Raw genomic sequence first — 27,543 nt, 5'->3', positions numbered from 1 at the left:
GCCCCTTCTGCCTTCCCATCCACCTCTGTCTAAGTGACTGTACTCTCAGCCTGTGTACAAGGTTATTCATACAGCATCGTTTGCAGCAATAAAAGAGTGGAAACAACCTAGGTGTCCATCAAAAGGGGACTGGCTAAATTGATTCTGAGTGTAAAGACTGCACACCCGTATGATGTATTCTATACAGTAGCAAAACAAGAGTAAGGAAGCTCTTTATGTTCTGATGTGAAACTATCTTCAAGATGTATTAAGTGAAAAAAACCCAAAAAACAAAAAAACAAGGGGTGGAACAGTGTGTATGGCATGCTACTATTTGTCAAAGTAAAATCTGCACCAAGATAAACTTGACTAATACAGATATGTAGTGAGTACCAAGATTTATTTAACTACTTAATGAGCAAACCAGCAGGATGGATCAAAGGAAGAAATGAAAAACTATTATTGACATTCAGGGGAAAAAAGAATGCTTGAATAAGATTGCAAAGTTAGATACAAACAAATCAATTCCTACCAAAGTTAGATACAAAAAATAAAACCATAACTGTTTTTTTTTTCCTACCAGACAAAAATAATTTGCTATTTATCAATCTTCTACAAGTTAACCTCTTAACTTTATAGTCGGCGCACTAATCAATAGTAAATCGTATAGCAAACTTAGTTACTTCCCCTGAATGACCCATAGGTGGGGTTATTAGCCAATGATCTAAAATATCTTTGAAAGGGCACTTAGTGATTTTTTTGGTGTACCTTATTTACAAGTTTTGGGTATTTTTTTCTTAACCTATTTGTTGCATAAATATATTTGCTTGCTTATTTGTGATACTGAAAGCAACCACTTGTAAGGTGCTTACTATATTCATTAATACATTTAACACTCCCAATAATCCTGAGGATTTTATCTTTGAGGACACAGGGTACAGAGAGGGTTAGGTATTGCCCAGGTTCACACAGCTAGAAACTGTCAGAGATCAAGATTGAGGGCCAGCCATTCCAGTTGTAGGGGCCAGACTCTTCACACCAAACATGCTGCCTCACAGCACCTTTCTGGAAAGAGATATGACAGTGTTTTAGGGAAGAAGACTAAGCAGCTGATCAAGGGTGGAAGGGAGGCTTTTCACTAAGTATCTTTTTGAAACTTTAGGCCTTTTAAAAAAATAAACAATTTTTTCAAACAGTCGTAGATTTACAGAAAAGTTGTGAAGATCATGCAGAGAGTTTGCATGTACCCCATACCCAGTGTCCTCTTTTATTAACGTGAGTGTAGTACATTTGTTACAATTAATGAACAAAGGTTAATACATTACTATTAATAAAATCCATTCTTAATTCAGGTTTCCTTAGTTTTTTCCTAATATCCTTTTTCTGTCTAGAATTCCTTTCAGGACACCACATTACATTTAGTCATCATGTTTCCATAGATTCCTCTTGAATGTGACAGTTTTCTCAGATTTTCCTTGCTTCTGATGACCTTGACAGTTCTGAGGAGGATTGGTCAGATATTTTGTAGACTGTCCCTCAGTTGGGATTTGTCTGATGTTTTTCTGAAGAGATGAGGGTTATGGGTTTTCAGGAGGAAGATGTACCATTCTCCTCACATCATATTCAGGTTACCTCCTATGAACATGACTTGATCACCTGGCTGAGGTGGTGTTTGTCAGGTTTCTCCACTGTTATGTTCCTCTTTTTACCCCCTTTCTATATTGTACTCTTCAAAAGTAAGTCATTATATGAAGCCCACACTTAAGGAGTAGGGAGTTATGCTCCATCTCCTTGGGGGTGGAGTATCTACATAAATTATTTGGGGGGCTTCCCTGGTGGTGCAGTCGTTGAGAGTCCGCCTGCCGATGCAGGGGACACGGGTTCGCACCCCGGTCTGGGAAGATCCCACATGCCACGGAGCAGCTGGGCCCTTGAGCCATGGCTGCTGAGCCTGCGCGTCCGGAACCTGTGCTCCACAACGGGAGAGGCCACAACAGTGAGAGGCCCGCGTACCGCAGGAAAAAAAAAAATTATTTGGAATTCTGTACAGAATGTTTCAACTTTTTAGTCAATTATTACCAAATTTTGAAAGACTTGAAAATAAATCTGCTCTTGTGTCCGCCAAAAGATGAATGCATAAAGAAGATGTGTTATATATGTATACATATACACACACACAATGGAATACTACTCAGCCATAAAAATAAAATTTTGCCATTTGCAACAACATGGACGGACTTGGAGGGCATTATGCTAAGTGAAATAAATCAGACAGAGAAAGACAAACACTGCATGATATCACTTACTTGTGGAATCTTAAAAAGTAAAACAAACTAGTGAATATAACAAAAAAGAAACAGACTCACAGATATAGAGAACAAACTAGTGGCTACCTGAGGGGAGAGGGAAGTGGGGAGGAGCAATATAGGGTTAGGGGATTAAGAGGTACATACTACTATGTATAAAATAAATAAGCTACAAGGATGTATTGTACAACACAGGGAATAGAGCCAGTACTTTATAATAACTATAAATGGAATATAACCTTGAAAATTGCGGATTACTATGTCCTACAACTGAAATTTATATAATATTGTAATCAACTATACCTCAGTTAAAAATAAATAAGTAGGGGCTTCCCTGGTGGCGCAATGGTTGAGAATCTGCCTGCTAATGCAGGGGACACGGGTTCGAGCCCTGGTCTGGGAAGATCCCACATACCGCGGAACAACTAGGCCTGTGAGCCACAACTACTGAGCCTGCACGTCTGGAGCCTGTGCTCCTGCAGCAAGAGAGGCCGCAATAATGAGAGGCCCGCTCACCGCTATGAAGAGTGGCCCCCACTTGCCACAACTAGAGAAAGCCCTTGCACAGAAACGAAGACCCAACACAGCCATAAATAAATTAATTAATTAATAAACTCCTACCCCCAACATCTAAAAAAATATAAATAAATAAATAAATAAAACACATCTGTTCTTTGAATAGAGGAAAAGACACACACACACACACACACACACACACACACTGAGGTGACAATGATATTAGGGTTAGATAGTGTGTGATTTCCCCCAGAGGGTTCTGAAGGCAACTATGGTGAACCAGAATGGGTTCAAGGTTAACTTTGCCATTTCCTACCTGTGTGATCCTGAATAAGACATTTAAGTTTCTCTTACCTCTTTTCTCATCTGTTAATTGGGGGCAAACAGGGTTATTGAGATCCATTAACTAATATGGGTAAAAAGGCTCTGTAAACCGTAAAGTGTTGCCAAGAGTTGACGAGCTATGGAAGGGCCCTGGGGAACCGAGTTTGACCGAGTTGCTTCCGAACCGCTGGGATGGAGCTAGAGTTCTTTCCTCCCCACCCACTGCTGAAATCAAAGCACATGAAGCCAGCCCTGGCCCTGGGCATTGCAGCCAGGGAAAGAAACTACATCTACAGGCTTGGAACAGCATGGAAGTTACATGCTTCAGCTTGAGAGTTGGCCTGTGACCTTGGGCAAGTTATTGGACCTTTCTGAGTCTCAAGGCTCTTATATGTAGAGTGAAGGTTATAATGACTTGTCACCAAAGGGCTGTTGTGGGAATTAATTGAGCTAATGCAGCACTCCACACTGTGCCTGGCCTTAATGTCATCATTATCCTATGTAATCCTCACAACCTTCCTCGCTGACAGCTGAGGAAACTGAGGCTATGAAGGTGAAGGTACTTGCCCAAGGTCACCAGCTGGTAAGTGGCTAAGTGGTACTTGGAGTTCAAGTCTGTTGGACTCTGAAGCCCGTGTCTCTTCCGTTGCAGCACAGCCAGACTCCGCCCACAGCCTAGGCTCCCTGGTTCTCGGAGCCTCTCCCTCCCACTTCCAACCAGCTTGAGTTTTACAAGGGTGCAGGGGTGACCATGGCACCCTCAGGGCCAGAGAACTATCCCTCTGTGGCTCTCCCTCCAGGCTCGCTGGCTTGGGGTAGATCTGGGCTAGCAGGTGGTAAGGCCTTGTCCATGGGTCAGACAACAGTTTCCAGCAGAGGGAGCCTCTCCACCTTGAAGAAGACCCACCCCTCCGTCTCTGACCATCTCCAGGACCACTAGGGTCCTAGGCCAAGCCATATCTCTCTCCCTCTAACAGCTCCTGACAGCCTTTCAGGCCACCAGCAAGGAAAGAAGTCTAGTGGGCTGCCCTAAGTCCACGTCTCCACTAGCACCCCCAGCCTGGCTCCTGCGGCTTCCAAACTGAGTCCCTGTCAGCAGAGGCCAAGGAACCCGGGACAAGGTCCCTGGTGGTGAAGAACACAGACCACGGGCTTCCCTGGTGGCGCAGTGGTTGAGAGTCCGCCTGCCGATGCAGGGGACGCGGGTTCGTGCCCCGGTCTGGGAAGATCCCATATGCCGCGGAGCAGCTGGGCCCGTGAGCCATGGCTGATGAGCCTGCGCGTCCGGAGCCTGTGCTCCGCAACGGGAGAGGCCGCAACAGTGAGAGGCCCACGTACCGCAAAAAAAAAAAAAAAAAAAAAAAGAAGAACACAGGCCACGTCAAAGCCGCTCTGCTACGGCCCACAGACGTGGGTTTGAATCCTGACCCTGCCTCTTATCTGTGTGACCAGGTCCCCTCCCGGCCTCAGTCTCCTCCTCTGTAACATCCAATGGTGATAATATTTAATCGCTACTTCCCAGAGTTGTTGTGCGGCCTAAACAGCGGGTGGCCTGCGAGGCATGGAGCACGGCCTGGCTCACGGTCAGCGCCCGGTAAACAGCAGCCTTTGTTACTGTGCTGGGCGGCAACGGGTAAGGAAACGGCCAAGGGGGCAGTTCCGTGGAGGAGGCCAGCGGACGTGTCCTTGGAACCCCATGGCCTCCCCTGTGATTCTAGGATATTATTCTGGTGGCCCCTGAAGTGAAAACACACACTTATCCCAGACAGCCTTCTCAGACCGGCTCCCACACAGCTCTGCAGCCCAGCGCCCGCAAGCCCAGCCCACTCCCCATCACCATAGCGCTGATGGCCTGCCAACCTGGCAGACGGGGCTCCTACAGAGGGGACTGCAAGGTTGGCTGTCCGGACGCACACTGGGAGGTCAGCCAGGCTGTGGGGACTCCTGGGGAGCCCTTCCCTCACTCCTGCGAGGGCAGAAACCGTGTCTGTCTCCCTAACCCCTAGGTCTGTGCCCGACCCATACAGGCTCAATAAATGGATATAGAAAAGAACTGAGTTCAGGTTCCACCAAGGTCTGGCATGCTTAGAGAGGCCATTATCATCTCCCTCTTCTTTTCAGGGGCTGCCCTGGTTCCAGGAGTGGCAGTGGCCCTGGCTATTCCAGGGCACAGCCTAGGAAACCCCTATTGGGTCAAGAGAAGGCAAGGGAGTACATATATGTGGGGAGGACAGAAAGACAAGCGGGGGCTCATTTGTTTGTGTCCCCTTTTCCCAAACTGGGGCATCTTGACAGGATTCCCTCCTCTCCGGCAGTCGTACTTTCCAAATGGTTGAAAACATCTATGTACCTTCCATCACACCAGCCACCCGGCTTGCCGTCCCTCCTCCTCAGAGGGACCATGGCTTCTCATGGTTAAGGAAGGTAACTGCATTTGAAGGGAGGACTTGAGGGCAAGGCTGGGGGTTGGATGGACTCTGCAACATCCCTCAGAGTCACACAGGCAACGTCACATGCGGACACAGGGTCAGCCAGGGGCCCTAGGGGCCTGCAGGCTCACAGGCACAGAAGTACACACAGGCCCACTGGTCCACAAACTTCTAGTCCCATACAGAGAGGCCAGCCATACAAGCACACATAAACACACCCCATCACACAGATGCACAAACACATAGGTTCACTGACAAAGGAAAAAATAAAGACAGGGTCCCCCCACTCCCTGAGGTTCCTGGCCCCTCCCCTGCCCTTCCTATCCCCCGTGCCCCCAACACATTGCAGTCCCCTGTCCAACCGGCTCCATACATAGCCTGTATGACGGTGGTCGAGGCTGCAGAGTCTGTCTAAACATTGGGAGCAGCAGTTAGGGGCTTGAGGGAGAGCCAAGCCTGACCCTCGAGTCCTCCCCACAGACCTAGGTACCATCCGTAACTATGAAACCCATGGTCCCTCTCAGGGAAAGGAGAGAGTTGGTGGGGACTTCCCTGGTGGTCCAGTGGTAAAGAATCCACCTTCCAATGCAGGGGACCCGGGTTCGATGTCTGGCCGGGGAACTAAGATCCTACATGCTGCAAGGCAATTAAGTTCCTGTTCTGTTGGTATCACACAGTATCTCTTGACTCTTCACCAAGTCAGAAGCGTGGTACCTCCACTCTTCCCTAGAGTTGCAATTTTGCTTCAATAAAGGAAGATGTGTCCACTAGCTGAGGTGAATAATCTTGTTTTCGGGGGATGTTCCACTGAATCTCAGGACTTGAAGATGTCCTGAGGGTCTGGCTGAGCATTTTGGATGTCACAGGAGTTCCCAGGGGCATCAAGACTTTTGCCCACTCTAAACACAAGCCATGTGCCACAACTATTGACCTTGCACACCTCAACTACAGAGCCCACATGCCCTGGAGCCTGCGCGCCACAACTAGAGAGAGAAAACCCACACGCCACAGCTAGAGAGAAGCCTGCAATCCACAAAGAAGAGCCCACGCGCCGCAGCAAAAAAGATCCCTCATGCCTCAGTGAGGATCCTGCATGCCTGAACAAGGATCCCGCATGCCACAAAAAACCGCCACAGCCCCCAGAATAAATAAATAAATAAATAAAGATAGAAAGAAAGGAAAGAGAGAGGTGGGCAGCTAAAGCCTAAATCCTTCTTTGTGGTTGTTTCCTCCAGACCAGACTTGGCTACCCCCCATCCCCTACATCTTACATCTGTGATTTGCCCTGGGGGACAAGGGGCAGAGGCCTGCAGATGAGGGAGGCTTGGAGACAAGAGCTCGCTGAGAGCCCTCAGTACCAGGCCCCCTGGCGCTGGGAAGGGCAGAGCCTAGGCACGGATGCTGGAGGGGTAGGAAAGGGGCAGGATTTGTGGCATTTCCCCTCCAGCTGGAAACAAAGGCACATTCCTGTGTCCAGATCCAGCAATCTGGTCCCACCCACCCGAGTGGCTGGAGCCGAAGGAAATCCCGCTGGCCTCTGGCCTCACCCGGCCACTCAGCCTCTCTTTCAAACAATGTCTGTCCCAGCCGGGGCCATTACCAGCTCTCAAATCCTGGGGACCCCATCCTTGTCCAAATAACAAGCCCTCTCCATTGGGGATGGTTCCTTTAACTCCTCAGACTCTCTCCTCAAGCAACAAGGGTCTTCGCAGTACCACCCAAGAGCCTGCCAGGCCCTGCTTGTGTTTAGAGTGGGCAAAAGTCTTGATGCCCCTGGGAACTCCTGTGACATCCAAAATGCTCAGCCAGACCCTCAGGACATCTTCAAGTCCTGAGATTCAGTGGAACGTCCCCCGAAAACAAGATTATTCACCTCAGCTAGTGGACACATCTTCCTTTATTGAAGCAAAATTGCAACTCTAGGGAAGAGTGGAGGTACCACGCTTCTGACTTGGTGAAGAGTCAAGAGATACTGTGTGATACCAACAGAACAGGAACTAAAGGTATATTATTAAATTTACAAAAGAATAACATATGATCAATAATTAGAAGGGAGAGAACCTAAATGACCTAAATTCCAAAGCTTTTAAATCTAGAGATAGCAGAAAGACAAATACTGCATGGGATCCCTTACACGTGGAATCTAAAAACAAGACAAACTCATAGAAACTGAGAGTAGAAGAGTGCTTGCCAGAGGCTGAGGGGTGAAGAAACAGGGAGAGGTTGGTAAAGGGTACAAACTTTCAGCTGTAAGGTGAATAAGGTCTGAGGATCTAACATATAACATGGTGACTATGAAACTCAGTCCCCCTAAAACCGAGTTCCCTTACAAGTCTATGATTAATCTCTTTATTTTTATTTTTATTTTTATTTATTTATTTTTTGCGGTACGCGGGCCTCTCACTGCTGTGGCCTCTCCCATTGTGGAGCACAGGCTCCGGATGCGCAGGCTCAGCGGCCATGGCTCACGGGCCCAGCCGCTCCGCGGCCTGTGGGATCTTCCCGGACCGGGGCATGAAACCATGTCCCCTGCATCGACAGACGGACTCTCAACCACTCCACCACCAGGGAAGCCCTATGATTAATCTCTTTACCCAAAAAATTTATTCCCTTTCTGGTCCCCTCTGACCTCAATCCTGTGCTAACTGAACACTAATCAACCAGAATCAGATGGCTAAAATTGCAGTTGTTGATAGCATTGTTCATGACTAAAATTGCTATTATAAATATCACCGTTAACGTACAAACTTTAGGTTGTTTCTCCAAGGCAAGATCAGCTAACAGACCCCTAATCCATGGACCAACTAGCCAGAGAATCATAAACCAGAAACATCCTGATTCTCGAAACTACGATTAAGAAATGTCACAGAAATGTCAGAAGACGATGATTAATCCCAGCCTCTTTGTTCTTCCCCTTAAAAAAATCCCTAACTCAAAGACCATGTGGGAGTGGATCTGAGGCTTGTCTCCTTCTCCTTTACTTGCTGCCCTGCAGTAAATCCTTATTTTGCTGCAAACTCCTGCTGGCAGAGTTGGACTTTCCCCGTGATGGGCCCACAAGCCCTTTGCTCAGTGACAACTATAGCTGATAACACTTCATTGTATAATTGAAATTAGCTGAGAGAGTAGCACTTAAATTTTACTCACCAAAACACTTCTCATTAAAAAAAAAAAAAGATAAATATGTGAGGTGATGGATGTGTTAATTAACTAGATGGGAAGAATCCTTTCACAATGGATACGTATATCAAATCATCACTATGTACATTTTAAATATCTTTTGGTAAAATCTTGCATCTGTTTAAAAACTGAAGTATAGTTGACTTACAATGTTTATACTTTAAATACCTTACAATTGTGCTTGTCAGTTATACCTCAATAAAGCTGAAAAAAATCTAGAGATAGAAGTGTAAACATATTATTTAGAGTTATAGAAGTAAATGTCAGAGAAATAAATAGCTTTGGGAAGGGGATGGCCCCAGCAAGAGGGTCTGGGGATGGACACAGTCACTGATCATTGTAAACTCTTCTGCAGAAGTTTTTTTTTTTTTTTTTGCGGTACGTGGGCCTCTCACTGCTGTGGCCTCTCCCGTTGCGGAGCACAGGCTCCGGACACGCAGGCTCAGCGGCCATGGCTCACGGGCCCAGCTGCTCCGTGGCATGTGGGATCTTCCCGGACTGGGGCACGAACCCGCGTCCCCTGCATCGGCAGGCGGACTCTCAACCACTGCGCCACCAGGGGAGCCCCAGAATTTTTAAAGTGTATTTACTCTGTGCTTATTTGGGATTTTCTGAGTTATTTTCAGAATGGCTGCCTCATGCCTCCAAGTCCTCTGCAGTGGCTCTGCATTCATCTATACAACAGCCCCTCAGAGAGCTATTCATAGAAGAGGCAGTATTTAGTGCTCCTCTCTGAACAGATAAGGAAACTGAGGCCCCTGTCACACAGGCGAGCCTCCGCTCTCCTGGAGACTCTCAGTTCATGCCCTTCTCCTGCCTTACAGCTCAGTCTCCTTCTCTCAAAACCAGATGGCTTTGAGAGTTTCACAGCTAGAGGAGAATGTTCACAGGTATTTTGCTTTTATTTGGAGAACGTGGTATAGATGGAATCCGCAGCCCCTTTTTACAGGTATGGAAGGTGAGCCTGGGTGTTCTCCTCCAGAGCTGGGGCCGGTTTGGAGGAGGAGAGTCGGGGCCGGTTTGGAGGAGGAGGGTCAGGGCCTCGAGGAGGCCCGTGGGGAGGGGCAATCCACAGGTTGCTGGACTGCTGAGGAGGAGATGGGACTGGGGCAGTTTCTCAACAGAGCCCAGGCCTCTGAGGCATTGTGCGGGCACCGTCTCATCTGTCTCCTGCCCTGAAGTGCCATCCCTTTCTTAAGAGCTTCCCTCCTGAGATGAGTCATCCTCAGGCTGGGCAAGGAGTGGACAAACCCATCTAGGGGACATCCTGGAAGAGCTGAAGAGGAAGAGGAAGGTGACTCAGTGGATCAAAATGTGGCCTCTGTCTGCCAGCCTCTTCCTGAGGTGCTGGACAGAGCTCTGGCTGCCCTACCCTCCCCAAACATTAGCAGTGGCCAAACTGTCTTTTCACCTGAGCTGTGGTATCAGGGCCCAGGACCAGGTGGTTTCCTGAATCTTACAGCCAAAGGAGATAACACAAGGCTGGGAAGAGCCTTTGGGAGGATCCGGTCTAAGCCAGGCCAGAACCAAGGCCCCACGCCCCCTGGTTTACTGCTCTTCTCAGGACTCCATGGTAATGGAGTAATGGTGTAAGGGTGCCTCTGGCCTGAGCGGAGGAGACCTAGGGAGGGCACGTCCTCTCCCTGCAGCACTCAGAGCTGACACTCTCTCCTCTGTGTTGAACAAATGGATAAATGGAATTCATAGGAATCTGCCCCACTTCTCTCCTTAAGGAGACCCACAGTTCTTCCTCCTTATGTATCTTGTTCTACTGTTTTCATTTGAAAAACTCCCTAGGTTGTCTGATCTAAATCTCCCACTCTGCAACTTAAATGGAGCAAAGCCCACCTCACCCTCTGCTAACCGCCCCACCCTCCTTGCTTTGCTTTTTTAAAAAAAATATTTATTTATTTTCTTTATTTATTTGGGCTTTTTTGTTTGTTTTTTATTTTTGGCTGCAATGGGTCTTATTGCGGCGTGCCAGCTTCTCTCTAGTTGTGGCCTGCGGGTTTTCTCTCTCTAGTTGTGGCATGCAGGTTCCAGGGTGCGTGGGCTCTGTAGTTTGTGGCATGCAGACTATCTTGTTGAGGTGCGCGAGCTCAGTAGTTGTGGTGCAAGGGTTTAGTTGCCCCGTGGCATGTGGGATCTTAGTTCCCAGACCAGGGATCAAACCCACATCCCCTGCCTTGGAAGGCCGATTCCTTACCACTGGACCACCAGGGAAGTCCCACTCCTTGCTCTTCCTTCCTACTCATGCCGGTGCAGAACTGGCTACATAATTTGTGGGGCCCAGTGCAAAATGCTGGGCCCTTTTTTCAAACATGATTAAGAATTCCAAGATGGTGCCAGCAGAGCATTAAACCAAGTGTGGTGTCTGTACAGGCTGGACACCCACGAAGTTGGCCCTGCCCTAGTATCAAGAGCAATGCTTGAACTCAATATTCATAGCTTGTCCTGAAAGGTCAAGTTGTCCAATCCCCTGCCTTCATGTCACCTGCCTTCCATAGGTGAGGATCTCCTTGAAGTTTCACCCCACATACCTTTCCTAGGATCTCCAGGCCTCTGCTTCACACACTGCTGGGAAATTCTTCTAAATGTCTAAATCTAACTAAGTCTTAGCCCTTTACGCCTGTTTCCTCTTATTCTGTCCTCCCTGAATATGGGGAACAGCTGGTCCTTTTGAGTAATTAATTCTTGTAGACTTGGACGCAGTCTGTGATTCCTTTTCCCTTTCCTCATTGGGCTGAGTCTCCAGTGCTTTCTCCAACTCTGCGTCCCTCCTCTGATGCCTTCCCCCGGTTTTCTGTGTTTTGTGGAAAGCATGGGGTCCACAAGAAGCCCCAAAGAGCACCCGTCAGGGTCCAGAGGGCTCCATGCTCTGGAGAGGTGGGGAGACTCCAGCACTGAGGAACAGCCACCCCGCATCGGGCCCCGTCTTCCTCCTCCAAACCCTGCTCTCCTTTTATCTGTTTCATGAACCCTTCCCAGATAAAGTCCCCCATCCATACCGACTCTCCCCAGCGATGCTCAGTTCTTGTCCATCTCGATGTTTCTGTTCTCAGTGTGTGTTTCAGACTGAATGCTTCTCTTGGGGAAGCCCCCCCACCCCCTTCCACCTCTCAGGACACAGATCCGTGGGCTGGGACTGGGAAGGGTTTATCAGAAACCACAGCAAGGCATGGGGGAGAGTGGTTATGAAAGATGGACACCAGCCACACTCCCAGTTCTCCAGCTAATAGTGTGCTAAAGCGGCCACTATAATCTGAAAGAGCAGATACTGTAATCCCATAGTACTTCCTATTGGCTGCAGGACACAGTTCTGCCCTGACACTGAAATCTGGGTGTGCCTTGGTTCTGGAATTCACAAGGCTCCCAAGTTGTGAAGCAGCTGTGGGTGGGGGCTGGGAAGGGTTTCAGCAGAGGAAGTGAGGTCAGTCAACAATTGATGCTTGCCTGAGCCTTTAGTCATTGTCTCCCCCAGCCTCTATTCCTGTCGAAGAGGGTGGTGGGGGGGCGCTGGGAGGGATGTCCTGGCCCATCTTACAGAATCCCCATATTAGAGCAAGACACCTTGGAAGTCTGCTTCTGCTTCTAACACCAACATCTTTCCACCTGGCTCTGAGGCCATCACCTCCCCAGCCTTTTCATTTATTAATTTAATTAAACACTTTCATGGAGGTCCTGTGCCAGGCTCAGCCAGATAGCATCTTTGCTATGAACTGAGATAAGCATCATGTCCCTTCATTCTCTGGACAACCCTATGAGGCTGGCACTGTTTATTAGGCCCATTTAGCAGATGGGGGACTGAGGCATGGAGAGGTGTCACTTGTCTAGGGTTATACAACTAGTCTGGATTCTGACTTCAGAGTCTTTGTGGATAACCTCGAGGCTAGGGATAAAGTGGAGTCCTGCCTTCAGGGTGCTCACAGTGGTTGGAGCAAAGCAAGACAACATTGTCACTGTTCTGAGCCCAGGCAAGGGCATGAGGAGGAAGGGTTTGCTTATCTCTCCAGGAGAAGCCATTCTGCTCCCCTCCCCAAAGCATCTTGTCCACCTTGTCCCAGCAGTGTCCTGAGGGAGGCTCCCCGTCCCCAACTCTAAAGCTCCATTTGGTGGGGTGAGGGGCCGGCCTCCAAGGGGGCAGTCCAAGGCAGTTCCCAGCCTCTCCCTCCATTCTGGCCGCCCATGGTGCAGAGAGGCATCCCTGTCACTGAGCTGTGCTACAGCCGGGCCGGAGGGGCTCAGACCGTCACCACTGACTCAGAGCTGCCCCATCTGGGCCTGTTTACCCTGCGCTGAGCGCTGAGCAGTGAGAGGCTGCGGAAGGGGGTGAAGGGGCCGAGGGAGGAGGCTGAAGGATTTGGACAGACTGGGGAGTCCCCGAGGGAGGGGAGGGGGAGGGCGGAGCCAAAATATTTCGGACCCTGCTAGCCCCAAAGTCTGCCCTTGCTTCTGAGCCTCCTAGGCGGAGGACCTGGAGTTTTGGGTGGGAAGACAGGTAACTTCTCTCCATTCTGCCCTCCCCGCATGTCGTTCCCTCGGTGCCCCCCTACCCGTCCAGGATTCCAGGCCGCCCCTCAGCGGCTCTGAGCGGGGAGGGGCACCTCCACCTCCACCCCTCCCCCGGCCGGCCCTCCTACGGTGCCTAGCGTCCCAGCACTGGCCCCCACGGCTCTGGGCCTGAACCCCACGAGACCCCCGCGGCCCAAGGCCAAGGCCCGCCCCCTCGGGGAGGCGGATGTGGGAGGCTGGGGGCGGGAGCCGGCCTTGATCCCGGGCGGGGGCAGCCGAGGGGGATGCCGCCCTCGGGATCCGCAGCCGCGCAGGGGAGGGTCCGGCCCTGAGCCCTGGCGAGGGTCGAGCGGGCGGCCGTCGGCTAGCTGGGCAATAGGAAACGGTTTATTAGAAGGGAGTGGTGGAGCCGGGCCAGGCAGGAAGACGCTGGAATAAGAAACATTTTTGCTCCGGCCCCTTTCCCAGTCCCGGGAGGCCGCCGCGCCAGCCGCGCCGAGCCAGCCCCTCCCCGGCCCCAGCCCTGCCCGGGGCCGCGCCCGGACCCCAGACCCTGGCCCGCTGTCCAGCGCCCGTCGTGTGACCGCGGCCGCCGCCGGGGAGGGGAGGAGGCCGCCTGCTGCACGCTTGCGCCGCGCTGCCCGCAGGGCAGGCCCAGAGGTGAGTCGAGGTCCGCGGGCCGGGCCGTTGCGGGGGGGCGGCTGACCCCAACCCCAGTGGGCCCTTCCCCATGCATATCCCAGAGAGACCCTCAGAGAGGTCGCCGTAGGGTCAGTCCCAGCTTCTCGTAGTGCAAGCCGCCCCTCGCCCCCCGCCAACATCTGCCCATCACCCCACCTAAGACTGGAGGGGGCTGGACCGAACCCGCACTGGGAATCAGAAAACTTTGCTCCTGGGGCCTGTCACTTAGCTTCTCTCTTCTCTCATCCTCATCCATAAAATGGGCAGAAGGATCCCTGCCCTCCTTCACTTACAGAGAAGGGGGTCACATGTCCTTCCAGGAACCTGGATTGACCTGGGGGTGGGTGTCTACTTCCAGCACTGTTGAGCCTCCCCTTGAAGCCCATCTTTCCCAGACCAGTCCTGGCCGCTCTTGCCAAAGGAATCTGACACTATAACTCCCTCCTCCAAACCTCAGTTCCAACCCTGTGTGGTCAGATAATCCCCAAAGCATGGACTTCCTTCAGGATCCAGGTCAGAGGGGATCCCAGTCTCCCTCCAGCCTGAGACCCCACGTTTTCAGTTTGCCCTGGAGGTCAGTCTGGAGACCGGTGCTGTTATGACCATCTCAAGGCTGGCCACCCACCCCCTCTTTTCTTCTCTAAGGACAGGGGCAGAGTGGACGATAGCTCTCACCCTCTCTATATGGGCAGCTTCTGGCTGAGTCAGGGTCTGTCTGACATCTCTTACCCCTTACTGTTTGTTTGTCCTGGTACCTGTCCTCTCATCTTACCAGGTGGTTAAAAATAGCTACCATTTATTGAGTACTACTATGTAGACACTTAGATACATTTTTGTCATGTAATCCTGGCCACAACCTAGCAGAAGAGGTGTTATTATGTCCATCCTACAGAAGAGGAAAGAGATTCAGATTTGAATCACTTCTCCAAAGCTCCATGGATGGTTGGGTTTTTAGTAACATTTGTTAAGTGCTTACTGTGTACCACTTAGTACTCTGTTAAATAATTTTACTACATTATACCTATTAAATGAGCACTATTATTATCCCCCATTTTTCATAGGGGAGCCGAAGCCTCAGAAAGTTCAAGTAACTTGCCCCAAATCTCATAGCCCTAAGTGGTAGAAGCGGGATTTGAATCCAGGTCTACGTGATCCAGAGACCACAACCTGACCTCTGTGCTATACTGTGCTGTGTTTGCATTCTGTCTGAGATCCTAAAATCCAGACTTGATGCTACATCCCAGTGCTGTGAAGTGATGCAGATAAAAGTGCTCTGTGACAGTAAGGGGCAACCCAGTCTGGTCCTCTGCTGTATGGTCCTCTGCTGATGCGCAGAGCAAGGCGCTTCCAGCCCCGTGGCAGTCGCTGCTGTGGTGAGCCACTGCTGCTGATGGGAGCCGGTTATATCAATCCTTCAGGTGTGCTGGGGAGAAAGGGATTGACATCCATCTTCTGAGCACACCTCTACTCTGCTTCTCCCCAACTAGGGCTAAGCCTACAGCAAACAGATGATTTCTAAACAAACCCGCATTTGGGCAGCAGGTGATGACAATTGCAGTCTGTTAATGCAATCCCCGCTTGCTCTTTTTCCTCTTTTTTTTTTTTTTTTTTTTTTTTTGCATTACACGGGCCTCTCACTGTTGTGGCTTCTCCCGTTGTGGAGCACGGGCTCCGGACGCGCAGGCTCAGCGGCCATGGCTCACGGGCCCAGCCGCTCCACGGCATGTGGGATCTTCCCGGACCGGGGCACGAACCCGTGTCCCCCGCATCGGCAGGCGGACTCGCAACCACTGCGCCACCAGGGAAGCCCGCTCTTTTTCCTCTTTTGAGGGACCTACCTAACACCAAACAACTGCAGAAATAAAATGACCAAGTGAGGATTTATTACCAGCAATTTAAGTTGATCAAGACATACCTGGTGATTCTGGGCAAGAAACCTGACATCCCCGAGCTTCTGTTTCCCTATTGGATTGTCGTGAGGACTAGATGAGATCAGCCATCAAAGTTCGGTACTTAGCACAGAAGTATTACTCAGAGGAGGTTAACTCTTATTACTAAGAATTTCACAGTGGTAAGTTAATATTTGAAATTAGTTTAGCATTTGTGATTTCTGGCTTAAAACTGTGATGCTTCAGTCAGCAGGAGATCTTTAAAGAGGTTTTGTTAGACATGAAAGGAGTCCACCAGTCCCCAGGAGTCTGTTTGTGCTAGAGTCAAGTCTCAGGGCGAATCAGGCAGGGTCAGCTCGGAGTTGGGACTGATCTGGACTCAGCACCCTCTTGTACTTAATCTTACGCCAGGCCCGGTTAAAACTTGGACAGTCGCAGTTTGCCTCCACTACATTCCCAGGATTAGACCAGAGGCGGATTCTGCAAATGCTGCCAAGCCCTCCCTGCACTGTTCCTGGGCCCCAGAGGCTGGACATGTCCTGAACAAAGCCCGCGCCCTGCCCTCCCTCTGCAGTGTCTCTGAGTCCCTTGGTTTCAGTGTTTAGCCTTGTCTGTCCCTTCTCCAGTAGAAGTGGGGAGAGGTCCCAGGGTAGGAATTAGAGTGCCTGCCCCCTGCAATCCACTCCCACTCACCCAGCGGGGTCCTGCCCAGTGAAATGAAAGCACGGGGACCAGTCAGCGTTGTGTAGGACCCAGTTCTCAAAGTGTGGTACCCACACAAACTGATCAGAATTACCTGGGGAAATTTTTTGAAATGCATGTTCCTTACTGGTCCCAATGGACTAAATCAGAATCTGGAGTGGGGGTGAGACCAAAGAATGTGCATTTCTAATGAAGCACTTCAGGTGATTCTGCTGCGTAATTGTGTAGGTGAGAGGGTGCACTGGAGCACAGAGAAGTGAAAGCATGGGTAGAGGATTCTAGAAGGCTGCCGGCTATTATCCTATTGTTACCCCCTTTTGCTTCTTGCTGCATACTCTCTCCCTAGCTGCTTTCTGGGCAAAGACTGCCAAGGATGGATTCTCGCCCTTACCCCAGTGGGCAAATTCAGCTTGTCTGGGGCTCCCTCTCCAGCCACCAGTCCCACTGTAGCATGCTTGCCGGACTCCCCACTGCCTTCTGGGAGGGGCAAGAGGCAGGAGGTCAGGCAGAGGCTGGGGACACAGCTGCAGCAGCCCAGGGCTCCATTTCCTCCCCCAGCCCTGGGCCTCTGGGGCAGAGGAAGCCCAGGCAGGAAGGCCAGAGCTGCCACCAGCCAGAGAGGCCCACGAAGCGCCCCCCTCGCCCCCCCGAGTCATCCTGCCCTCAGAGCCTCAGCACCATGGATCTTCATTTGGCACCATTCTTAGACTAGGGGCCTTCTGCAGCCTATATGGCCATATGCCCAGCCCTACCAGCCTTCCCATGTCGTGCCAGAAGACACTCCCCCTCCCTGGTGGCAGCTGCCCCTACCTGGGGCTCCAGTGCCCAGGCACACACCTGCATACTCCCCACCATTCAGAAAGTCCTTCTTGCTGTCTGACCTCAGTCCTTCTTGCTGCAGCCTCAGCCCTAACCTTCTCATTCTCAACCTTTGAGAAATGAAGAAGGGGGTGGCTTCTGAAGCACTAGATGGTTTGGGAGCTGAGATGGGGACTGTTATAGATCAGAATTACTCCCCTAATGCTCTCCACCAAACTTCTGGAAAAGTTCAACCAGCCACAGAAGGTCAAACATTCAACATCTAAGTATGTTTCACTTCCCTTCCACGTCACTGGCCCTACCCCCACTCTTTCCCAGGACGGCAAGGAGAGAGAAGGGGGCCGGGGAGTGGCTCAGTGAGGGCGTCTTATACTCTGATGAGGGTGCAGAGAGGTTCCTTCACACCTGGCACAGCCCAGCACTGTCCAAGCTTTGTATGGTTGTTACAACCCTGAGGGCTCAGACATGGGCTGCCACCCTGGACTGGGATATGGAGTAGAAAAACACTGGACTGGGAGTCTGGACACCTGGGTTGTACTCCTGGTATTGCTACTGAATCCTGCCTGACCTTGCACAAGCCTCCTCTCCTGACTGAGCCTTAATCCCCATCTTCTCTAAAATAAGAGCTGGGCTTTGTGATTCACAAGGTTTCCTCCTAGGACTCCATCATGGGGGCGCCCCAGCCCCGGGTGGCCCCTGCAGACCCTGTAGCCACTCCAGCCTCTGCCCTGACAATATGTCCTGCTCCCTGCTGTGCGTGTTCTATCCAGACCCCAATCTAAACAATCTTGATTCCTGTTCCCAGCTTGGCGGGACCCTGAATGGCAGGAAGTGAAGACAGGAGCCTGTTTATGTTTGAGGCAGCCAGGCCGGCGGGGCGGGGGCACTGGGAAGGGGTGGGCACGGGGGCAGCGGACAGAAGGGTGGTGGTACTGCTGAAGAGATGCCCCTTCTGCCCTAGTCCCGTGGTCTCCTTCTGCCCTCTGCACCCTCCAGTCTGAACTCAGCAGCAGGAGAGCTGGGAGTCCCCCAGGCTCTCAGTCACTTAAACATGGCTCCCCACCCTTTACCCCTAACAGGATGGTTTCCATGGGGAAGTGAACCAGGACTTCCCCTGCAGGCCCCTCCCCAAAGCCAGACACAGGGAGGAGGGAGGAGGCCTCCCTGCCCCCCCAAAAAAAAACTCCCAGTGATTTCCTCCGGGTGGGAGGGACCCACGGTCAGTGGCTGAAAACACTGAAGGGATCACATTTCATAGATGTTATTGCACCCCTTCTCCTCTCCAGGGACCATGACCTTGGACCCTCCCAGGAGAACCCTTCTGATGCTACTGACGGCCTTGGGCCTGACCCAGGGTGAGTACTGGGGAGCAAGTATGGAACAGGGGCCTGGGTGGAGAAAGGGCTACCTGGGCTCAGCTCTTGTTGGGCTGAATTTGAGGAGCTGGGGAGGAGGGGGACTTAGGAGCTTGGCTGGAGGGTGGGAGACAGGCTCAGTGGGACTAAGCTCCCGGCTACCCCAACCCTCCTGTGCTGTCCTCCTGATCCAAACCCGCAGACTGCTGCTCTGTCAGACTCCAGGGTGGGACCTCTACCTGGGGGTGCGGGCAGTGGGGATGTTGGCAGGGAGGGCCTGGGAGAGCCCTCAGAGTTGGGGCTGGGGGCTGGGCTGGGCCTGGAACTGCGAGGGGAGGCCTTAGGATCAGGGAAGGGACAGAAGCCTGGTTCTCCTGGTGGCAGCTGCCCCGGGCAGGGATAAGTCACCGGAGGGAAGGATAATCTGAGGATGGAACTGAAGGACCAAGGCCTCAAAGATTTGAGAGCTCAGAAGCTGCGGGGCGGGGGGAGTGGGGGCAGGGGGCAGACCTGGGTATTAGGCTCATCCTGGGGAGCTGGGCCCAGAGCCGCTGAGCTTCCAGTGTGTCTCCCAGGCGACCCCGTGAAGCCCTCTCGGGGCCCGCTGGTGACCTGCACGTGTGAGAACCCACACTGCAAAGGGCCTACCTGCCAGGGGGCCTGGTGCACAGTAGTGCTGGTGCGGGAGGAGGGCACACACCCCCAGGAACATCGGGGCTGCGGGAACCTGAACCAGGAGCTCTGCAAGGGGCGGCCCACCGAGTTCTTCAACCACTACTGCTGCTACAGCCCCTTCTGCAACCACAACGTGACCCTGGTGCTGGAGGGTACGTCCAGCTGCTCCAGCAACCCCTGCCCGTCTTCTCAGACTCTGCCCTCCCTGTCCTGCTTGCCTCTCGTGCTCTGGCCTGGAGGGCGGCGGAGGCGGGACCCTGGGATCTGACTGGCAGAGTGGCAAGGTGGGGGGCGTCTGGCCTGGTGGAAGCTGGGCCTTAGTGTCCCTTCTGTGCCAGCCACCCAGACTCCGCCAGAGCAGCCGCAAGAAGATGGCCAGCTGCCTCTGATCCTGGGCCCCGTGCTGGCCTTGCTGGTCCTAGTGGCTCTGGGTGCCCTGGGCCTGTGGCATGTCCGGCGGAGGCAGGAGAAGCAGCGGGGCCTGAACAGCGAGCTGGGCGAGTCCAGCCTCATCCTGAAGGCATCCGAGCAGGGGGACAGCATGCTGGGGGTATGGGACTGGGAGAACCTGGGACACAGGGTGGTGAGGGTAGACAGGAGACAGAACCAGAGGGGACCCAGAGTGGCAGGTAGCCGAGAAGGGCACAATGGCAGGCACTCAGAGATTTGACTGGGCGCTGGACGGGAGGGGTTGGTGAATGAGAAGCCTGAAGAGACACAGCAGTGGGGCCCAGGTCGAGGAGGGAGAAATGGGTTGGGTGGGTCGTGGCTGCCTCTCAGTGGCCTCTCGGTACTCCCAGGACCTCCTGGACAGTGACTGCACCACCGGCAGTGGCTCAGGACTCCCCTTCCTGGTGCAGAGGACAGTGGCGCGGCAGGTCGCTCTGGTGGAGTGTGTGGGTGAGCAGTGGGTGAGCCCGGGGGATGGGGACCAAGAGCTCCTGTGAGCTTGGAGGGGTGAGGGAGCTCTTGGCCTCCGGCATCACAGGTGGGGCCAGGCCTGGCTCCGAATGAGAATTCTGCTGGCCAGGGAGGGGGTTGGGGATGGGTCAGTGCCAGACCCTTCTGCAGGAGCTGGGCTGGAGCAAGAGGCAAATGGGTGTGGCCTGCCGGCTGCCTTTGAGTCTGGATTAAGTTAAAACATAATCATCAGAGGTTCTGCAGATGAAGTCAGTGCAGCATAATGATGGGGGACCCTTCTGGGGATTACTGTGCCCAAGGGCTCTGTGTGTCCGGTATGTGACCCCCCTCCTTCCTCTCCGGCCGTCGGATCAGGAAAGGGCCGCTATGGCGAGGTATGGCGGGGCCTGTGGCACGGTGAGAGTGTGGCCGTCAAGATCTTCTCCTCGAGGGATGAACAATCCTGGTTCCGGGAGACAGAGATCTACAACACAGTGCTTCTCAGACACGACAACATCCTAGGCAAGCGGGAGGGTGCTGTGCCAGGCCCCCGGCTCTCAGCACCCCGCACTCAGGGCTGGACCACCACCTCGCCTCTGGACACTGACCTAACCCTGAAGGACTCCCAGCCGGCCCTCAGCTTCCTCAGCCCTCTGATTCCAGTTTCCTCTCTGACCTAAGCCAGACGAGCCTCCACCCCAGCCCCAGCTTGGCCCTGACCTAGTCCATCCTCTGTCCCCAGCCCTGACCCGTGACCCATCGAGCCTCCTTCATCCCTAGACCCTTGGTGAGCCACCTGACCCTCCGCCCACAGGCTTTATCGCCTCGGACATGACTTCCCGCAACTCAAGCACGCAGCTGTGGCTTATCACGCACTACCACGAGCATGGCTCGCTCTACGACTTTCTGCAGAGGCAGACGCTGGAGCCCCAGCTAGCCCTGAGGCTAGCCGTGTCCGCGGCCTGCGGCCTGGCGCACCTGCATGTGGAGATCTTCGGCACACAGGGAAAGCCGGCCATCGCCCACCGCGACCTCAAGAGCCGCAACGTGCTGGTCAAGAGCAACCTGCAGTGCTGCATCGCAGACCTGGGTGAGCGGGGAGGGGCGGGCCCTCCGCGGGGGGCGGGGCCCGTGAGCTCTCCCTTTCCACGCGGTACTGCCTTTGCTGGTGATGACGCTGATTGGTGCTTTAAAACTTACAGACATGTGTTTGGTCTCATCTCACCTCTACAAGAGCCCCACAAGTTGCCTTAACGTTCTTTTCAAGCCACACCAGCTGAGCTCCAGGAGTTAGGAGAAAGGGGCAGGGAGCCAGCAACCTGGGTTCTCGTCCTGGCTTCGCTGACTACATCACTCCCCGTCACCAGGCCTTGGGGTTCAGCTCTGGGAAATGGGCATCACAATGCCTGCCTCCCCTACTCACATCTCGCTGGGTTCTTGCCCCTAGAGAGCACCACACAAGCACAGTGTAACTGGGACAGTTACTCTCCCCATGGCTGCTGTCTCCCAGCCCACCTCAGGGCGGGTTTCCATTTGCCGGCCCCTTAGGTCCTACCGTCTCTCTCCATCCCACCTCACCCCCGGACCCCAGCCTCCCGGGGGCCACCCCGTCTGTGGGCTGGGATGAGCGGCAGGAGTGACAGGCCCGGTACCCACAGGCCTGGCTGTAATGCACTCCCAGGGTAGTGACTACCTGGACATCGGCAACAACCCGCGAGTGGGCACCAAGCGGTACATGGCCCCCGAGGTGCTGGAAGAGCAGATCCGAACCGACTGCTTCGAGTCCTACAAGTGGACGGACATCTGGGCCTTTGGCCTGGTGCTGTGGGAAATCGCCCGGCGGACCATTGTCAATGGTGAGGATACCCCCTGCACGGGATAGGGAAAGGGGAATAGGGTGGGTGGATAGACAGGCAGGAGATGGGACTTCCTGCCATGGCTGGCGCCCGTGGCCTGAGGGGCTTGTGGTCAGACCTCCCATATTCCCTTTACTGCCACTCACCAGCTGGTCCAGCTGAGTGACGTTTTAAGGTTCATCTGGGTCTGATTCTGGCTGTAAAATCTTGGGTGAGTGACAATAACAAAAATGTTAAGAGCAGCTAACATTTATTGAGTTTAAATATGTGCCAGATGCCACGCTGTACACATGTATTATCTTATTGAATCGTTCTTTGTTGGCAGGGAGGTGGTATTGCTTAGTGGTTAAGAGCGTGGGTTGGGAATCAGACTGCCTAAGTTCAGTTCCTAATTTTGCCATGTGCAAGGTACTTAACCTCTCTGTGCCTCAGTTTCCTCATTTGTAAGATGAGAATAAAATAATTTCTAGTTGTTGAGATAATCCAAATAGGGTATTCAAGGCAGTATCTGGAGCTGTTCTGTAGCTCAGTAAATATTAGTGGCAATTATTGTTGTAATGGCGCATGCTTGACACAGTATCATCCCCATTTTACAGATGAAGGGATTGAGGCACAGAATTACAGCTGGCTAGAGGCAGCACTGGGGTCTGAAACCAGGCAATCTGACTCTTGGGGCTCAGTGCTCTTTATTACCGTGCTTTTTATACCTCTCTGGTCCTTGGTTTCCTTGACCACAAAAATGCGGGATATAACAGTGCTTGCAGTGCCTGCTTATTACTGCTTTATTATTATTATTAGCCAAGCTGTGCAGCATGCAGGATCTTAATTCCCCGACCAGGGATCGAACCTGTGTCCCCTGCATTGGGAGTGTAGAGTCTTAACCACTGGACTGCCAGGGAATTCCCTGCTGCCTCTTTATTACCATGGGTGCCACAGGGGATTCAGATGTGGAGGGGCTGAGAGCAGGCGGAGGGACCTCGTTCCTGATGGCCCCATATAGGGGGCTGCCCTGTGGCTGGTGCCCTCCCAGCCCTGGGGTGGATGGGTGTTGGGTGATGGTCTGGACCAGGTGGGGAGGTGATCAGTCTTTGTGGAGGCTGTCCATGGGGAGAGGCTGCTGGGAGTCCTGACAGGTTGGGGACCACCCTCTGGATGGGCTCAGGTCCCTGCCCCTTCAGACATGAGCTCTAGAGGCTGGGGCTGGGGAAGGGGGCACCTGGAAGGAGCCGAAGCCCCTTGGACCAGGCTTCAGGCAGGAAAGGAAGGCTGGACCAGCCTGGGCTGAGGGGGAGGATGATTGCCGACTCCTGGAGCAGAGGGAAGCTCTGTCAGCCCCACAGAGATTCGTGGCGCATTATAAACACTGTAATCTGGTGTCAGCCCCGGCGCTGATTAAAGGCCCATTAGACACGCTCAGGCCTCTGTGCAGCACTGATTAGGGCTCGAGCAGCACAGGGGCTGGCCTGGAAGCCCGCCACAGGGAGCACAGCTGGCGTGGGCTCTACCGAGTTTGCGGCTGCGCTGTGTGGCCGAGGCTCCCAGCCTGGGGCTGGAAGCAGGGTGTGGCCTGGGGCACTTTTCTGGGGTCTGGCCTCTTCTGCCCCAGCGCCTGCAGCTCCACAGGCATCAACTTCAGAAAGCTCCTGCTAAGGACCACGCACTTCAGATGACGAGGGGAGGGGGTGCTGCTGGCTGAAGGGGTCAGCAGAGGCCTGTGCCGTCCCTGAGAATGGATGGATGTGATCTGGACCTGGGTAAAAATCTCTTTCTCTTAGGAGATGTGTTTTTTCCCCCTTTCTCTCATTCCACATCCTCATCCAGCAGTCAGCCAGCCTCCCTTCGTTAAGTGTAGCTTGGAGGTCAAGAGCATGGGCTTTGGTTAGACTTTCTGGGCTTAAATCCTAACTCTGTCACTTACTACCTGTGTGATTTTAGACAAGTTTCTTAACTTCTCTGGCCTGAATTCCATTGCTTATAAAGTGGAGCTAATAGTATCGCTTACCTCATAGAGTTGTTGTGAGGATTTAATGCCATGCAGTTAGGACAGTGCCTGGCACATAGTAAGTGCTCAGTGAACATTAGGTGTTTGGGGGCATCTGTGATAGTTGCGGCCTGGGAGCAGTACCCAGGCCCTGGGTGGGAGGCAGATGTGGAAAGACTGGAACAAGATCTGGCCTAGGAATACAATGAGTTTAAGTCTTGACTCTGCCATTACTAGCTGTGTAACCTTGGGCTCAACTTCTCTGAGCATCAGTTTCTTCATCTGTAAAATGGGTCTTTGGGTTGCTGTGAAGACTAACAAGATAATGCATGTAAAGTGTTCATAGCACAATGCATGGCATATATGGTAAATGTAAAATAAACGGCAGTAATTATTATTATTTATAAATATATTTATTATATTATGGTGTCTCTCTCAGGGGTAGCATGGCGAGGCAACTGGTTTCCTGGACCCTGGGACAGAGGGTGGGCAAGGCTCTCCTCTGGGTGGTATTGGGCCTCCTTGAGGTCCCAACTGACTGTCCCATTGCCCTCCATCCCTAGGCATCGTGGAGGACTACAGGCCACCCTTCTATGATGTGGTGCCTAATGATCCCAGCTTTGAGGACATGAAGAAGGTGGTGTGTGTTGACCAGCAGACCCCCACTATCCCCAACCGGCTGGCTGCAGACCCGGTAAGGCCTCTCTGGTGGGGCTGGGATGGCGTGGGGTGGTGGCTCACAGGTGGGATTCCTGAGCCCAGGAACTTGTGTCTGGCCTCTGCTTCACCTGGATAGATTCTGGGGGACAGATTCCAGGGTACTTCTCTGGGTACTCCCTCCCACGCCCCTGCCTGTGGACCTCCGGGACCCTCTGGTTATTCTGGTAACCAGAACCCTTCACCTCGCCTGAAAAGTCAGAGGCTCTCTGCTGCATTTCCTGCCATGAAGTTTTTGTTGTTGTTGCTCATTTTTGTTCTTTCTCAAAACACTCCATATACTTATACAGGACACATGCATATGTGTATATAGACACACAGGGGCATGCACGCGCTTCTACACAAACACACACTCACAGGTACACACACATGCACCCATTCACAGGTACACACACACATGCACATATATGCCAGACTGTTGACCCCATGAAGAGGAAAAGCATGTCTCCTTTGCTGACCCTTATCTCCCTGTTAACCTGTCACAGTGCCTGGCACACAGTAGGTACTCAATAAATGTTTATGGGAAGAATGAATACATGTACACATGTATATACATGTATGTATACATAGACACGTGTATACTTCTGCACAACATACAGAGCCACAAAAAGTCACTCATATGCACTCCTGTGCGCACACACATACAGTCTGTCTTGGGAACCGGCTTGAGCTCTGAGGTGGAGTGAGGCTGGCTCACTCTGGGACTGCTGAGCTTCCTGGGATAGGTTCCTCCCTAGACACATGCATTTTGAGGATGCAGCCAGGGTTGGTGGAGGTGCTGGGAGCCACTGCCCTCTACACTGGGGTCCCGCTGCAGATGGGCATGTGGGAGCCCCGAGGCCTGCAGATCTCCCCTTTCCTGGATCTTGGTGGAGGTGAGGGTGGGGTGTACTCACCAAAGGGTGTCCCCGAAGATCTGAGTTACATCTCTCTTTCCGTCCTGCCTGCCTCTCTCCATCCCCTTCTCACTCCACCCCCTTCCTCTTCCATTTTTATCTTTCTTTTTCATCCTCACCTGGTTCCCGCCATTCCCCCTCTTACCACTTCTGTCCCTCCTCTCCCCCTCCTTTTCGACACTCTCGTTTCCGTCTTCTCATCCTTTGTGTCTCCCCACTACTGGGCATCCTCCTCGCCTCTTCCTTTCCACCTTCCCTGACCCGTGTCTCTGCTTTCTCTCCTCTGCTTCGCTCTCCCTCCCCCCAGGTCCTTTCAGGCCTGGCTCAGATGATGCGAGAGTGCTGGTACCCAAACCCCTCTGCCCGCCTCACTGCACTGCGGATCAAGAAGACACTACAGAAGCTCAGCAACGGTCTCCAGAGGCCCAAAGTGATTCACTAGCCACAGGCCTGAAGCCTGACTCCCCTCTGCCTGCAGTGTGTGTGTGGTGGGCAGTGGATGGTGGCCTGTCTGGGTAGAGGTTCTGTGAGTGTGTGTGCTGGGGAGGGGAGTGCCCCTCCGTGGGCAGCTGTGCCTGCCCAACTCGGCCCCCAGCCCATCCAGCCAAAAATACAGCTGGGCTGAAACCTGATCCCCGCGCCCGCTGGGGCGCGCTGTCTGGCCTGCTCAAGGCAGCAGGCTCCCTGACGCCGGGCTCCCTCCCCACTCCCACGCCCTGGGTGCACCCCCTACCACCCCCAGGACCCGATGCAAAAGAGGCCTCAGAGCCAGGGTGGCCAAGCCAGGGAATCCCAGTCCTGGGCCCAGAGTCTGGGCCTGCACTTTACCCCCTGCCGTCAGTCAACCCCACTGCCCCACCAGAGCTGCCAGGGTGGCACAGGGCCCCGTCCAGTAGACACCCTGCCCTGCTAGGCTTTAGCCTCTGTCCCAAGCACCAGACACCCAGGCCCATTGGTTTTTCTCCGTGGGTTTGTATCTCAGCTTCAGGCCACCTTGGGCCTCTATCTCCTAGACAAGACCCCCGCTAGCTGAATGCTGGCTGCCCAGGAGAGCGGGGGGCCTGATCCTGGGCCCCTCCTCCACTCCCCTCCTAGCTGACTTACTGTGGCATTAAACTCAAGGAGTCTTGCTGCGGGCGTGGCAGAGTCATAGGCCAGTGGAGAGATGGCAGGTCAGATGGGCAAGGCCCAGGACTTTCAGAATAAACTGAGAGGATATCGGAGCCAAGCATGGCCGCCGGGGAAGGGCTCAGCTGGGAGTCAGGAGACCCAGGGTCTGGTCCGGGTTCTTGCTCTACAGGACAAGAAGAAGGCCTTCGCTGGCCCAGGGCCTTTGTTTCTTTACCTACATATTGAAAGATTTGTAGATGAAGATTTGGTCCTGATGTCTTTTGAGATGTTTTTCAGCTCTAAAGTTCTTTGAAATGTTTAGCCTGTGTCAGAACTCAGTTCATCAGTCCCTTGTGCTCCTTGTGCCCCGGCTGCTGGCAATTTGCCTCAAGATGGAGATTTGAAAATAACTTTAGCTGAGGCCAAGGGTGTCTGAAATGCCTCCTAGTTTAATTCTGCAAGCTCCAGTTCCTGCCTTAACCCATGTCTGTGGCCATCCTTGGGCTCACACAGCCCTGGGCCTTCTGGCAGGCAAGCCAGCCCCTCACCTGCTCTGTAGCTTCGCCTTCTCTGCCCAGGGCTGAGAGCGGCCAGGGGACAGCTTCCTGCAGGGCCTCAAGGCTCAGAAGAAATCTGGCTCCAGCCAGCAAGCCTGCAGCACCCAGGTTCCTGCTCCCCACTGGGCCCTGGCCCGGGCCCACACCCTTGTCCGGGCC

At 53.0% G+C, this 27,543-nt stretch overlaps 1 protein-coding gene across 3 annotated transcripts; it reads left to right on the top strand.

The window, feature by feature from the left end:
* The first annotated feature begins 13,828 nt into the window (after window positions 1-13,828).
* On the top strand, window positions 13,829-27,036 carry ACVRL1 (activin A receptor like type 1). Of its 3 annotated transcripts, none has more exons than XM_060114257.1 (10): window positions 13,829-13,906; window positions 18,624-18,692; window positions 19,268-19,519; window positions 19,706-19,917; window positions 20,168-20,267; window positions 20,643-20,789; window positions 21,082-21,357; window positions 21,926-22,123; window positions 24,668-24,798; window positions 26,025-27,036. In XM_060114257.1, the coding sequence occupies exons 2-10, from the start codon at window positions 18,629-18,631 to the stop codon at window positions 26,157-26,159; spliced, it is 1,515 nt and encodes a 504-aa protein (XP_059970240.1). In that variant the 5' UTR covers window positions 13,829-13,906; window positions 18,624-18,628; the 3' UTR covers window positions 26,160-27,036. The 3 variants fall into 3 exon arrangements, with proteins under 3 accessions (XP_059970240.1, XP_059970242.1, XP_059970241.1); XM_060114258.1 differs by lacking the exon at window positions 13,829-13,906 and adding an exon at window positions 15,952-15,998; XM_060114259.1 differs by lacking the exon at window positions 20,643-20,789.
* The last annotated feature ends 507 nt before the right edge of the window (window positions 27,037-27,543 follow it).

Source organism: Mesoplodon densirostris, chromosome 11 (assembly GCF_025265405.1).
Source record: "Mesoplodon densirostris isolate mMesDen1 chromosome 11, mMesDen1 primary haplotype, whole genome shotgun sequence".
NCBI classification, from domain to species: Eukaryota; Metazoa; Chordata; class Mammalia; order Artiodactyla; family Ziphiidae; genus Mesoplodon; species Mesoplodon densirostris.
This window is presented reverse-complemented; position numbering and strand designations above follow the sequence as displayed.